The sequence below is a fragment of the Piliocolobus tephrosceles genome, chromosome 13, assembly GCF_002776525.5.
Source record: "Piliocolobus tephrosceles isolate RC106 chromosome 13, ASM277652v3, whole genome shotgun sequence".
NCBI classification, from domain to species: domain Eukaryota; kingdom Metazoa; phylum Chordata; class Mammalia; order Primates; family Cercopithecidae; genus Piliocolobus; species Piliocolobus tephrosceles.
The window spans coordinates 11,265,324-11,280,793 of record NC_045446.1 but is presented as its reverse complement, the minus strand read 5'-3'; the positions used below and the strand labels follow the sequence as shown (position 1 = coordinate 11,280,793).

The following is a 15,470-nucleotide window of genomic DNA, read 5'->3' as shown; positions in this document are numbered from 1 at the left end:
TCAAGCCTGTAATCCCAGCACTTTGGGAGGCCGAGACGGGTGGATCACGAGGTCAGGAGATGGAGACCATCCTGGCTAACACTATGAAACCCCGTCTCTACTAAAAAATATAAAAAACTAGCCGGGCGAGGTGGCGGGCGCCTGTAGTCCCAGCTACTCGGGAGGCTGAGGCAGGAGAATGGCATAAACCCGGGAGGCGGAGCTAGCAGTGAGCTGAGATCTGGCCACTGCACTCCAGCCCGGGCGACAGAGCGAGACTCCGTCTCAAAAAAAAAAAAAAGTGACACCCACTGGGTTCAAAACTCTGCCTCTAACACTTAAAATGTGTGATCACAGGCAAGTTAGTGAAATCTCTAAACCCCTATGCTTCCCGTTAGAAATCAGGGATACCACCAGACTGACAACGCAGCCGGGAAAGGGCCAACGGCCCGGGACAGGCCAGTGCCTGTCGAGTAGTCTGTGCCTTGTCCTGCAGGTTTGAGGCATCTGAACTACAGCCCTAGGGCAGGCATGGTGATGCATGCCTATCATCCCAACACTTTGGGAGACCAAGGCAGGACGACCGCTAGAGCTCAAGAGTTTGAGACCAGCCTGGGTAATATGGCAAAACCCCATCTCTACAAAAAAGAAAAAAAAAGAAGAAGAAGAAAATTAGCCGGGCGTGGTGGTGCACACCTATAGTCCCAGCTACTCAGGAGGCTAAGGTGGGAGGATGGCTTGAGCCTGGGAGACAGAGGTTGAGCTGAGACTGCACCACTGCACTCCAGCCTGGGCAACAGAGCCAGACCTTGTCTTAAAAAAACAAAGCAAAAGAAACTACAACCCTTGCATATTGTCAGCTACCTACCTCACAGGACAGTTATAGGAAATAATGTAAAGTTTCTTTGCACTCTGAATTATACACGTTAGCTCTTGTTATTAGCAGCTATTCTCTCCCTTCACTGGGAAAGGCCTGGAATCTGACCCCTAAGAATTAGGTAGTCACAAAGCCCCATGTCACTATCCGCCCCAACTGCTTCCGCTCTTTCCCAGCTAGAAGACAGTCATCACCGTAGGAGGCAGGGTAATTAAAATCACAAGTGAACACAGGCCTCTATTTCTGTTCTTCTGAAGTCTTCTCTCCTGCATATCGAGGTACTGCAAACACAGAAAGTACCCTGCTTCAACATATTTACTCCCCTTGAAGACGCCACCACTCACAAAGGAGGCAGGACAGGAAAGGTTCAATGTTCAGTTTCCTTTAATGACCCCCATCTCCCTGCAGGGCAGGTGCAGGCAGCTAGGCGATGGCAAGAGATGTTCACTTGAAGATCTTGCCCTGATTGAAGGCTTTGCCCACATGCTGGAAGGCCCCCTCCCAGGAAAAGTACTCTCGAACCAGCGTCTGGGTCTCCTCGCTGCCAGGATCCAGTTTCCGCCATGTGTATGACTCGTAGTCCACCTGCCAATCTGGACTCAGCTGGGGATAAAAAGCCAGCATGTGGTCAGGTTATGAGACACCACCCCACACCTGTGTTACTTCCAGCTCAAACACATGTCATCGGACCCCAGGTCTACTGTGAACGTAAACTGCTCCTTTCTATAAGCATTCCTGAACCCTCCTCAACGTCCATCAGCTCAGAAATAAAACACAGTGCTTCCTATATCCCTGCCCCACCCTAAAGAGACTCCTCTCCTCCACCTGCCTCACCGGAAAGGCAAGCTCCTGGCCTCGGAAGACCCAGACTCCAGAAATGGAGCTGCTATTGTTGGTTCCAAAGAGGATGACACTGGCGAAGGCATTCTTCCTCAGCTTGTCCAGTCGCTGGAACATTCCTGAAGGGGCAAGCGAGAACATTCAGCCTTTGGAATCACAGCACTTGCTACACCTTGTTCTCCTTCCTCGTCTCAGACCCGCTCTTACCAGTGATGAGATTGCAGCTCATGAAGGTCTGAGTGAGTTCTTCAGGGAAGCGATACTCTGAGTACCACAGGGACCAGCCGTCCTTATCAAAGTGTTCCCAGAAATACGGCAGTGCCACAGAGAGTGTGTCCTCATTGGAGTACTTGCGCTTAAATTCATCCAACACAAAGGTACTAAGAGGAAGAAAGCACGGGGGTCAATAAGGAGGAGGGTTGCCAGGCTAAGAGAAGTGAAGGGTGCTTTCATTTCGGCTTTACTAATATAAAGGAAATGGTCACTGCGCTGGCAGATGTGTATGACCTTATGAGGGAAGAGAGCTCAAGGGGTTTGAACGGGGGCCTAGGACACTCCTCTGCGTAAGTATGCAAGGCATGTGGAGGGTGAACTCAGAGGGGCTCATGAGATGTGCCCCAGGAAGGGCATGGACAACTGCTGCCCCCAGGTGGTGACAGAGTGAGGACTTCTTTTTCCCTGTTCAGGCCCTCCAGGCTGTTTTCCATGAACCACACTCAGTCACTGACTCATCCAAGTTTCTTCCCCCCACCATACAGGCCTCTTCAGGTTACATGAGCTGTAACAGGAATGTAAGCAATGAACATTCTCAAAGGGCCTCCACCCCAAATCTTACACCCATGTCCTTTAGTCCCTCTCTGCCTATAAACAAGCTTTAGTCTTTTCCGAGGTTTTGATGCTGGAAAGCCCTTAGGTTCAGGTTATCTTAAAAGCAATCTGGCATACTGAGCCAAGAATGCCAGCATCAATATAGCAGAGGTCACTCCCTCCATGGTTGGAGATCTGCTTTCTTTCTTTCCAATTATAAACATATACACTGGCCGGACATGGTGGCTCACGCCTGTAATCCCAGCACTTTGGGAGGCCGAGACGGGCGGATCACCTACCATCCGGAGTTCGAGACCAGCCTGACCAACAAGGTGAAACCCCGTTTCTACTAAAAATACAAAAATTAGCTGGGCATGGTGGCGGGCTGAGACAGGAGAATTGCTTGAACCCTGGAGGTGGAGGTTGCAGTGAGCAGAGATCATGCCACTGCACGCTAGCCTGGGCGGTAGAGGAAGAGTCCCGTCTGGGGGCAAAAAAAAAAAAAAAAAGGCCAGGCACGGTGGCTCACATCTGTAATCCCGACACTTTGGGAGGCCGAGGCGGGCAGATCATGAGGTCAAGAGATCAAGACCATCCTAGCCAACATGGTGAACACCCATCTTTAATAAAAATAAATAAATAAAATAAAATAAAATAAAATAAAAAATTGGTGGCATGCACCTGTAGTCCCAGCTACTCGGGAGGCTGGGGCAGGAGACTTGCTTTAACCCAGGAGATGGAGGTTGCAATGAGCTGAGATTGCACCACTGCACTTCAGCCTGGAAACAGAGCAAGACTCCGTCTCTCTCTCTCTCTATATATATGTGTGTGTATGTGTGTGTGTGTACATATATATATATATATATATATATGCTGACTGAAGAAAATCACCTATAATGCCAACGAACAGGATAATCTTTTTATGTATTTTCCTATAGCCTTTGATTTTCCAAAGATGTAGCCATGACATATGCACTTTTGTGCTTATACTTTGTTGTTACTGTGACATGCTATCCATAGTGTTAAGAATTCTTCCATCCTGTCTCTACAAAAAATTTTAAAATTAGCTAGGAGCTGGGCACCGTGGCTCACGCCTGTTATCCCAGCTACTCAGAAGGCTGAGGCAAGAGAATTGCTTGAGTCCAGGAGGCACAGGTTGCAGTGAGCCAAGATCACACCACTGCACTCCAGCCTGGGAGACAGAGCAAGACCCTGTCAAAAAAACAAAACAATTTCCGTCCTGGCTGACACGGTGAAACCCCGTCTCTACTAAAAATACAAAAACTAGCTGGGCGAGGTGGCGGGCGCCTGTAGTCTCAGCTACTCGGGAGGCTGAGGCAGGAGAATGGCGTAAACCCGGGAGGCGGAGCTTGCAGTGAGCTGAGATCCGGCCACTGCACTCCAGTCCGGGCGACAGAGCAAGACTCTGCCTCAAAAAAAAAAAAAAACAAAACAAAAAAAAAAAAAAACAATTTTTGCACTAGCAGTCCCAGCTACTCAGAAGGCTGAGGTAGAAGGACCACCTGAGATCAGGAGTTGGAGACCAGACTAAGCAACACAGCAAGACCCTACCTCAAAAACAATTCTTTGCAAACATTTTAATGGCCAAATAATCTTCTAATGCAAGATTGTGCCATAAATCTACTAAACACTGAATATTAAACTGAATGTTTAGTTGGTTCTACTGTTCATAGCATAAATATTGCCACGAGTATCAATTTCACTCAATCCTTATAACCCATGAGTTATGAACTGTTACCCTGACCCTCCCCTGTCTTTACAGATGAGACCAAGTAGAATGACTGGTCCAAGTTTACAGTGTAGCAAAGCAGAGGATCTGTCCTTTAACCCTAGGTCCCAGGTTCTTTTCCAAATGCATAAGAGACCTCATCTGAGGAGTCTTAAAACCTCAACCACACCAAAAGTGGGGCTAGGAATTGTTTCACACCTTCCTGAGCTGTTCAAGCTTTGTTATTTGTTTTGAGACAGGGTCTTGCTGAGTCACCCAAGTGCAGAGGCAGGATCATGGCTCACTGCAACCTCAACCTCCTGGGCCCAAGTGACCCTCTCACCTCAGCCTGCCAAGCAATGTGAGCCACCGCGCTTGACCTAGCTGGGTCTTAAAAGAACTAGAATTAAAACCTGGACATTGATAGCTTGGTCTTTTAGGACATCACTTTTATGACACTAAAAATGCTGGGGGAGCCGGAGGCAGTGGCTCACGCCTGTAATCCCAGCACTTTGGGAGGCCAAGGCAGGCGGATTGCCTGAGGTCAGTTCAAGACCAGCCTGACCAACATGGTGAAACCCTGTCTCTAAAATTAGCCGGGCATGGTGGCGCGCACCTGTAATCCCAGCTACTCGAGAGGCTCAGGCAGGAGAATTGCTTCAACCCGGGAGGCGGAGACTGCAGTGAGCAGAGATCACACCACTGCACTTCAGCCTGGGCAACAGAGTGAGACTCTCCAACAGAGTGAGACTCTGTCTCAGAACTAACAAAACAAAACAAAACAAAACAAAACAAAACAAAGGCTGGGAGCAGTGGCTCATATCTGTAACCCCAGCACTTTGGGAGGTGGAGGTGGGCGGATCACGAAGTCAGGAGTTCGAGACCAGCCTGCCCAGCATGGTGAAACTCCGTCTCTACTAAAAATACAAAAAATTAGCCGGGCGTGGTGGCACACGCTTGTAGTCCCAGCTACTTGGGAGGCTGAGGCAGGAGAATCGCTTGAACCGGGGAGGCGAAGGTTGCAGTGAGCTGAGATTGCACCACTTCACTCCAGCCTGGGTGACAGAGTGAGACTCTGTCCCAAAAAAAAAAAAAAAGCCAGGTACAATGGCTCGCACCTGTAATTCCAGCACTTTGAGAGGCCACGGATCGCTTGAGCCCAGGAGTTTGTGACCAGCCTGGGCAACATAGTGAGACCTAGTCTCTATAAATAATAAAAAATTAGCTGGGTGTGATGATGTGTGCCTTTGTCCCAGCTACTACAGAGGCTGAGGTGGGAGGATCGCTTGAATCCAGGAGGTCAAGATTGCAGTGAGCCGTGATCATGCTACTGCACTCCAGACTGGACTAAGTAAAACCCTGTTCCAAAAAACAAACAAACAAACAACAACAACAACAAAACCTTGGGGAAAGCATTTCTAGTAGCCCTATAGGACATCATGGTAACCCAACAAATATACATTAATAAACATTCCCAAAAGCACGTTAAGAAAATGTAAAGTTTATTAAAGATTTTAAGTTTACTACTGCCTCATTTATTTCCTGCCCAGAGTACTGACCTACTATATGTGAAAATCTCTAGCTAATAATTAACAACGCCTGAGTTACAACACAGTATGTAATTTGGGTTAGTTATCATGATCTATTTACACACACCAAAAATCCTGCTCACTCTTGACCTGCACCTGTGCTAAATTCAAGGTAAATCACTAGTTCAAAAAATACATCTTTAAAGAGTGCTTGCATCTGGATGGAGTCTTCCTGGTCTTGTACAAAGTACCCGTGAGTAAGAACTTTCAGCTACACCCCAAGTTGCTCCTGTCCATTAGTGCAATGCTTGTAATTCACAACTCTATGCACAGCTGTGGTGTCCCTACCAGTGGATGCTCCTTTAGGCTGGTTCACCCTGCATCAAAGTCATTATAAAATGGGAGAAAGCCAAATGTAAACCCTAACAGACCAAGTAGTGAAAAGATGAACGGCTTTGGAGTGAGTGGGAGCAAAAAATGCAGAGAAAGAGGAGTTCCAAAGCAAAGTGACCACAGAATATAGATTTCTCATACTGCTTGAACTCTCAATAAAATGACTTGGAGCAGTGATGGAAGAAAGACTCCATCCCAGAGAACTGGGCAAGCACTCAGTGTCCTACTTGTTTCACGCCAAAAATCTCGCTTTTATTATATTATTTTTTCCAAGAACCCCTGCCTTTAACTGAAAAAAGGATACAGAGGACACCTACTTTCTTCTACTTGGGGACTTAACTCCCCCCAGTTGTGGAACAATGAACTAGACAGACACTACTTAGCTATGATCTTCATCCTTTTTCTTAGTGAGCAATTTTTGTGCAGTCTGATTCAGCAAAACAGAAAACAAAACAATTCAAAGGACCCCGCTCTGGCATCCACTACCTCGGCACAGCCAGCCGTGCAGCACCACCCAAGGCTCTCTGCACTTTCTTCTTCCCCACCTCTCCCTGTGTTTGTTCTCAGAGCTCTCAAATGGTCAAATGAGCTTGCTCAAAGCCAGTTTACCACGATATGAAAATCTGTTCCTGTCTTTGTTGGAAAAGGAGTTCAATCTTCCCCAGTACTGGCTGTATTTGGAACTTGCTCTCCACAATCAAAATTTGCCCAATTCCTGATGATCAGCCTAGAAAGCTGCTTTATTTACAACTAAAATATACCTTTAACTTCATATGAAGCTAAAATTCTAGCTCTAGCTGTTTCTGAAGGGGGACACATAAAGGTGAGACCAGGCCTTCTCTGGTCCCACACCCTCCACCCTCCAATATCCTTACCTCTTGGGCAAGTGAGCGAAGGGGTCCTTGGCCTTGGGCTCAGCAGCCAGCGCCTGCTCACATTCATCCATCTCCTCCTCAGGAGCAGGGGCAGCTGCCTTTTTCTCCTCCTTCCGCTCAGCCTGGGGCTTCTGTTTCTCTTCCCGTGAACCCTTCTCTTTCCGTGGTGTATCTTTTTTAGGCTGGGTCTCTGCAAACTTTTTAGCTGGTGCAGAGGAAGGGAGGAAAGTGAATGAATGTTCTGCCTCTTTCCACACCCCTCCAAAACCACGCAGGGCAAGCAGAGTAACAGAGGAAACTGACGAATGGGACAAGTAAGGAACTTAGGCTCCAGACTGCCCATCAGTTCACTGTATGTCCTCCAGCAAGAACACACCCTTAGCAACAAATACTTTATATGGCAACTCTACACACTAATACAAATTAGTCAGGGTATGAGTGTGTATGAAACAAATTGCACATAGTATTAATTGCTACATTGACACCCTACATTCTGCAGGTCCCTATAACCCAAAGGCAAGACAGGAAATCAAGAGGTTGATGCAGAGCAAACCAGACCCCGATCCTGGCCATATGCCTCCTGATCTCCTCAGACTCACCATCAAACTGGGCCATCTTCTCACACAGCTTCACTTCCCCCAAGACAGCCCGGAACTGGGGCTGATTAATGCAGGTGAGGAACCAGCGGTTGGTATTGGGAAAGGCCTGGCGGAAAGAAGGCTCTAGGACCTGCCAGGACATAAGGGTGGAAACAAAGTCAGTGGTAAGGCCCTGTCCACAGCAAGAGCCCTTGCTCTACCTAAGCCCCATTGCCCACCTTCTTTTCAAACCCTATAGACGATAGCTTCATACAACATCATCCTTCCCTGGATTACTTCCCATTTCTTCAGTTTTTTAGTTTTTTAGTTTTTTTTTGAGACAGAGTCTCGCTCTGTCGCCCAGGCTGGAGTGCAATGGCATGATCTCAGCTCACTGCAGCCTCCACCTCCTGGGTTCAAGTGATTCTCATGCCTCAGCCTCCTCAGTAGCTGAGACTACAGGTGCCCACCATGATGCCCAATTCATTTTTGTATTTTTAGTAGAGATGTGGTTTCCCCGTTGGCCAGGCTGTTCTCGAACTCTGACCTCAAGTGATCTGCCCGCCTCGGCCTCCCAAAGTGCTGAGACCACAGGTGTGAGCCACCATGCCCGACCCAAGTAAATTAATTTCTACAAGCGCTTTAAGAGGCTGGACGCAGTGGTTCATGCCTGTAATCCCAGCACTTTGGGAGGCTAAGGCAGGCGGATCATGAGGTCAGGAGATTGAGACCATCCTGGCTAACACGGTGAAACCCCGTCTCTACTAAAAATAAAAAACATTAGCCGGGCGTGGTGGCGCGCACCTGTAGTCCCAGCTACTCGGGAGGTTGAGGCAGGAGAATGGTGTGAACCTGGGAGGCGGAGCTTGCAGTGAGTAGAGATCGTGCCACTGCACTCCAGCCAGGGTGACAAAGCGAGACTCCGTCTCAAAAAACAAAACAAAACAAAAAATTAGCCAGGCATGGTGGCACATGCCTGTAGTCCCAGTTACTCCAGAGGCTGAGGCAGAAGACTCACTTGAACCCGGGAGGAGAACGTTGCAGTGAACCAAGATCATGCCACTGCACTCCAACCTGGGTGACAGAGTGAGACTTTGTCTCAACAAAAATATATATATATATATAATAGAGATGGAATAGAGATGGGGTCTCACTATGTTGCCTGGACTGATCTTGAACTCGTATGCTCAAGCAATCCTCCCACCCTGGCCTCCTGAAGTGCTGGGATTACAGGTGTGAGCCACCACACCCGGTCTCCATTTCTTTTTCTAATCTTTTTGTTCAGTGCAGTACAGTTTAATGGATGGACACTTGGGTCCATCCTCCATTTAGGGGTAAGAACAATAATTGTCTTGCTCCTTTACAAAACTATTTCAGAGCTACTGTTTCCAATCTTTTAAATTTCACGTCGGCCAGGCGCAGTGGCTTGCACCTGTAATCCCAGCACTTTGGGAGGCCAAGGCAGGCGGATCACCTGAGGTCAGGAGTTCGAGACCAGCCTGGCCAACACGGTGAAACCCCGCCTCCACTAGAAGTATAAAAATTAGCCGGGCATGGTGGCACATGCCTGTAATCCCAGCTACTCGGGAGGCTGAGGTAGGAGAATCGCTTGAACTCGGGAGGCGGAGGTTGCAGTGAGCCGAGATCGCGCCATCACACTCCAGCCTGGGGGAAAAGAGCGAGACTTCGAAAAAAAAAAAAAAAAAAAAAAAAGGCATGCCCAAAAAACAAAAAAAAAAAAAAAAAAAGGTTGAGACCCACAGAGGGGTATCAACTACTTATTTGGCCAAATAAAATCTAAACACTATAGATACTTACTATCTACATTGGCCATATTATACACACACACACACCCATCAAACTTCAAAAAGTAAAGAACATTCAAACCAATTTAGAACAGACAGTCCTGGCTGGGTACGGTGGCTCATGCCTGTAATCTCAGCAATTTGGGAGGCTGAGGTGGGTGGATCACTTCACATCCAGAGTTCGAGACCAGCCTGACCAACATGGCAAAACCACAAAATTAGCCGGGTTTGGTGGCGCATGCCTGTAATCCCAGCTACTTGGGAGGCTGAGGCAGAAGAATTGCTTGAACCTGGGAGGTGGAGGTTCTAGAGAGCCAAGATCGTGCCACTGCACTCCACCCTAGTTGACAGAGCAAGACTCTGTCAAAAAAAAAAAAAAAAAAAGAAAAAAAGGAATAATGGATAGTCCTTCAAATTAAAGTTAGTGTCTGGTGTATCGGCCATGGTCAAAGAAAAATAAGAATAAACAGCTTCGAGTAGAACTGTTGTTATTTTTTAGTTTGCAAAGATCAGAAGAGGAAAAAAATCTTGTCATGGAAACAGAACATAGCAATCAGAGTGCCGGTTCCACAATACTTGGGTTCAAATTCTACTCTACCACTTATTAGACTCACTAAGATGATCCCCATGAGGCCCCTGGCACAGGGTCTGGCATGCAGTAAGTGTTTTTCTCTTTGCTATGATCACATTACTATTCTGGACCAGCATGAGTCCAAGAGCTTTTATTTGGAAACCAGTGACTTGTCATTCTTTTTTGACCCAATAACCTTGACAGCGATTATTACTACCCTGATTTTATAGATTGCAAAAAATAAAAAACGGGGACTAAAGCAATTCATCCGCATATAACCCCTTACCTACGTCGGTAAACAATGAAGCCAAAGCTTGAACCTGTACTTGTCTCCAAAAGAGCCTTTTTTTTTTCTGAGATGGAGTCTCGCTCCTGTCCCCCAGGCTGGAGTGCAGTGGCTCGATCTTGGCTCACTGCTACCTCCACCTCATGGGTTCAAGTGATTCTCCTGCCTCAGCCTGCCAAGTAGCTGGGATTACAGGCGTCTACCACCACGCCTGGCTAATTTTCGTATTTTTTTTTTTTTGAGATGGAGTCTTGCTCTGTGGCCCAGGCTGGAGTGCAGTGGCCGGATCCCCGCTCACTGCAAGCTCCGCCTCCCGGGTTTACGCCATTCTCCTGCCTCAGCCTCCCGAGGAGCTGGGACTACAGGCGCCCACCACGTCACCCGGCTAGTTTTTTGTATTTTTTAGTAGAGACGGGGTTTCACCGTGTTAGCCAGGATGGTCTCGATCTCCTGACCTCGTGATCCGCCCGTTTCGGCCTCCCAAAGTGCTGGGATTACAGGCTTGAGCCACCACGCCCGGCCCCTAATTTTCGTATTTTTAAGACGGGGGTTTCGCCATGCTGGCCAGGATGGTCTCAAACTCCTGACCTCAAGTGATCCACCTGCCTAGGCCTCCCAAAGTGCTGGGATTATAGGTGTTAGACACAGTGCCTGGCCTGCCTCCAAAAAGATCTTAATGCTGAAGCTACCATCATCACCTCTGTCTTCACAACTAAGAATAACCAATCTTCCCAAGAAATATGGCAATAAACTGAACATCTTAGCTGCCAAACAGGAACTAAAGGTAAGACATTACCCAACTTCCTAAGAGAAGGGAAAGCAAGTGATGGTACTCAGTCCTGGGATTCCTGGCTGTTTTCTGTTTGTTTGTTTTGAGACGGAGTCTCACTCTGTTGCCCAGACTGGAGTGCAGTGGGGCGATCTCTGCTCACTGCAACCTCCGCCTCCCAGGCTCAAGTGATTCTTGTGCCTCAGCCTCCCAAGTAGCTGGAAGTATAGGTGTGCGCCACCACACCCGGCTAATTTTTGTATTTTTAGTAGAGACGGGGTTTCACCATGCTGGCCAGGCTGGTCTCAAACTCCTGACCTCAGGTGATCTGCCTACCTCGGCCTCCCAGTGTGTTCAGATTACAGGTGTGAGCCACTGCACCCAGCTCTAGCTGTTTTCCAAGCCCTCGGCAGAATACAGGGTAACCTAGATACCTTGTCACTTTGCTTCTAATCCCCATCTACCCCCTGCCAAATGGATTCTCCATAAATTTCACCTGCTTATAGAGCCACAACAGGGTGCAGACAACTGTGATGTCAGCCAGTGTCACTCGTTCGCCCACCAGAAAAGTCCTCGTCTTCAAGTGAGCATCCAGCAGCCCCAGAATTCGCCTCACTTCCTCCTTTGCATTCTCAGTGGCCTAGTGATTCAACATGATAAAGCTCATCAGTGGGTACCAATCCCTTTCCCTCACCTCCCCAATTCATAGAACTAAGAAGGCTATTTCACCTAGAAGTCCGAGCTCACCCTCACCCTCTTTCAATGGAGGCAGACCCTAGGATCATTCTAAATGTATCATAAAGGAACTTTATACATAAAGGGGGTCCAGCCACCCCCTTCACCATTTGGTATAATCTCTTCACAGAAGCAATCCCTCTTCTGACCACTCATGACAGACACTTCCTCCATCAACTGCCCACCACTTCAAACTTGTACCCCAGAGATTATGTCTTCTCATTGCCTATATATCCTTGGCACCTTTTTTCCAACCTATTTTATTTCTTACTCCCAACACCCAGGAGCTAATGCCACCCCCGCCCCTGGCTTCTCCCAAAGTTCCAAGGCTCACCTGTTTGTTGTGGTGCATGATGCCCAAGGTGGGGAATACCCAGGTACTGGCTGGGGGCACTATATCGGAATCAGCAAAGCTCACCCACTGCACCACCTGGGCTGCTGCCTCTGGAGTACTTCCCCGCAGCTCCTCGTTGCTCACTGCAGAGGCAGAACACAAAGGTCAGAACTCTGGGGGAATGCCAACACCAGTCCAGGTCCTGAAGAATTCCTTCATATGCATCCCCGCTCACACCCTCTCCTACACCCTCACCTCCAAATTCTCCCATTCCCATATACCCCTGCAAATTACCATAGTAGGCAATGGCGTTGCTCTCAAACACACAGAATCCATCGTCACCCTCAAATGCCGGAACCTGGGGACAAAGCAGTGAAAAGGTAAAACACACAAAATTTCTCCCTAACCAATACCAGAAGCCAAACTGCTTTGGACAAAAATACTTATATAAGACTGACGATCCTCACTATCCAAACTCTCGATACTATCTGATACCCAAGAACCATAAATAAATACTTCAAGAACTTGGCATCCTTTGCAATCTGAATTCAAAATGTTAACTAGGAAGCACAACAGATTTGCATATTACAGGATATTTGTATGAAATCTCTGGATCAAACAAGCAGAAGACCAAAAGCAACTCCTGTATCAATGTATCAGTGCCAAGTATTAGTGTGTGACCCATCCACATAGCACTTCATCTCCTCCATTCTTAGCATGTTTTTTCACCTATCTCTGTAAACCCCTTGGGGTAAGAATCCTGCCCATAACAGATAATCTGATATATTTGCACTGAAAATGCTTAGTCAAAACTCATTCTCTTTCTCACAAAGTAAACTCGTGAATTTTATAAAGTCACAGAATAGCTCTGTACTTTTTTTTTACCAACTACATTGAATCTACATTTATCTCAAAATAAAATCACTGAAATATTGAAGAAAATAACATGGGAAGCTCTCTTTTAGAGATGGGGGCCATCTCCAGAGTGACAGAATCCCAGGCCTTCGTTTCTCAGAACCGAAGGACGCTCCCCATCTCCCAACTCACCTTGCCGGCAGGAAATTTGCGGAGAAATTCAGGGGTGCGGTTGGTTTGGCCAAAATGGAAGTGGGGTGGTGCGGAGAGCACGCGGACCTGAGCCCCGCTGTACTGAGCAGCGATGAGAGCCTTGAAGGCCCTCCAGTTTTCAGGATACGTATACAGGGTCTATGGGAGAAAGAGAGGAACAAAATTAGTAAGAGTATTAGGGTCCCAGTCCTAAATGCCATTCCCCAGGATGACTTGCCTGAATAATCCCAATGTGTTCAACTCACCCTTTTACTTCCTCTGGTGAACCAAGTCCTTTAACACTTGTCATATGTAATCAGAATCCTCCGAAATACCAAGAACAGAACTACACACCAACTGCTAAATAAAGCTTGTTGACAGATTTGACCTTCCCTAAGGACACCTCTAGAAGCATTCTCTTTCCCTCAAATCTATCTCCAAGAAATCCAGAACTTCTAGCTCCATCAGACTCCATCTGCCTACAAACATACTCCCTTCCCTTCACGGAGCCTTCGTTTCATTCATTGATGGTTCCGAGCGCCTGTCTACTCTACTGCTCAGCTACTCACCGCTTCAAAAGCATCATCCTGTCTCTAAGGCACGCACAACGATCGAGAGATTTCTAGTTCCCCTCAGAGTGGCCAGAGATAGGGGATGGCATGCCGTCTTCTTAAATCAACTCCTCTCCCTCAAAAGCCTTTCTTTCCGTGTCGCGCATACCATCCCTCCGGTCCTGTCCCGCAGCAAGTTCCCCGGCGTTGCCTTCTCTATTAAGCTGGCCAGCGGACTCCAACTGGTCTGACTTCACTGTCCGGAGAATCCTCTCGCTCCCAAACCTCCCTGAGAGACTATCTTTAACCGTGCCAGCCGGACCTGCCCACAAAGACCCTCCTCTTCACCCTGTCCCCGCTGTTACTCCACAAAACGGTCACAGAAGTTCGTCAACCTGCCCAGATACCACGCCTCAAGGCGGCAATAGAGCCGAACCCCTTTTTCAGGCTTCGGACGGCCCAGATTCGGCATCCCTTTTCTCCTCTTCCCCAGACCCTTCCACCTCTGGCCTCCGAGAGCCCCAGCCTCAGTTCCCCTCCAGGCCGTAGGAACCTTGCTCTCCAGCAGTACGGTCTGTAGACCCAGAATCAGTTCCCCATTCAGCCTCAGAACTCCTCTGGCGCCGACTGGCCCCACTCGGGCAAAGGATGGCGGTGGATAGGATGACCCGAACCACCAGTGCCGGCAAACTTACCCCAGCCGCCATGGTGATTCCGCAAAGAAAGGGGGTGGGGTTCTCCGCGCTGCCGCAAAGTAAGCCGCCCAGGAGAGAAAGGAGGGGGAAAGGGGAGAGCCGTGGAGAAACAGCAGCCGGAAAGCGAGGACGACACAGAAGACATACGTACGACAGTTCGGTATCCAGTGGCGCTGAATTGGAAAATGAACGGGGTGGGTGAGGCCTGCTGGCCAGCGCGGAAAAAGCTCGCGCCTGCGCATTGGAGATCTTGACTGGCCCGCCCCTCAGGTGCAGCGGGCCAATCGGATTCTAGACGTGGAAGTAGACAGCGTGGAGGGCGGGGAAGCTGTGAGAACCCGCTGGAAAAGCCGCGGGTTCTCGGCTACGTGGCGCTGCTGCTGGCCCGGCGCGGCCAGGCTGCTGAGGGCGTCCCCCTCTGGCCCGCCCAGGGACAAGTGACTTGATGATAGGTTCTGCCAAGCCCCTCACATGATTCTGTGAAACTCATGGGAGCGAGGAACGACTGCTGCGCGGAGGTGACAGTGTGTGTGCTATACCCTTTAGTTCCTGCTCTGCTTTTCCTCCAGAAACGGATGAGTGTCTAACAGGGGCCCCGATCTGAACCCACCTGCCAAAGTGACATTTGCTCACATCTAACCCCTTACAGCTCCAGGGTGCTGTTATTGGGAGCAAGGGCACCGGCCCTCCGGCCCCGAAGCAGGGCAGGGACATGAGGGAGAACGCGCCCTGTCCCTCCCACCTCCTCTGGACTCGGCCCCTGGAGGGGCTGACGCTGGAAGACCTGACATCGTCGCTTCTGATGTTCATGGCTTTTGACTCATGTTCAGGTTTGAAATCTTTTACCCAGTTTAAGAACGGGATGAACTCTCCTCGTTTAAAGGAGAGAATGAAGAACCCTGAACGCAAATCTCGATCCTTGTCCCCATTAATCTGAGGCGGCAGGAAGAATGTGGAGGCAAACCTGGCTCTTGTCAGTACTGTTCCAGCCACCCACCGCTCTGCCATTCAGGAACTCTGCGCGGGTGCCAGGTGCCACGCGCGGTGCTGCCCCCGCACTCCCCGCAAGC

At 48.7% G+C, this 15,470-nt stretch overlaps 1 protein-coding gene across 1 annotated transcript; it reads right to left on the bottom strand.

The window, feature by feature from the left end:
* Positions 1–1,222: 1,222 nt before the first annotated feature.
* Positions 1,223–14,889, bottom strand: EEF1G (eukaryotic translation elongation factor 1 gamma). The gene is made up of 10 exons (XM_023189468.2): positions 14,401–14,889; positions 13,155–13,313; positions 12,402–12,465; positions 12,108–12,250; positions 11,535–11,678; positions 7,629–7,758; positions 7,030–7,234; positions 1,904–2,076; positions 1,691–1,815; positions 1,223–1,459 (listed from the first exon to the last, which is right to left on the bottom strand). The coding sequence occupies exons 1-10, from the start codon at positions 14,410–14,412 to the stop codon at positions 1,301–1,303; spliced, it is 1,314 nt and encodes a 437-aa protein (XP_023045236.1). The 5' UTR covers positions 14,413–14,889; the 3' UTR covers positions 1,223–1,300.
* Positions 14,890–15,470: the final 581 nt, after the last annotated feature.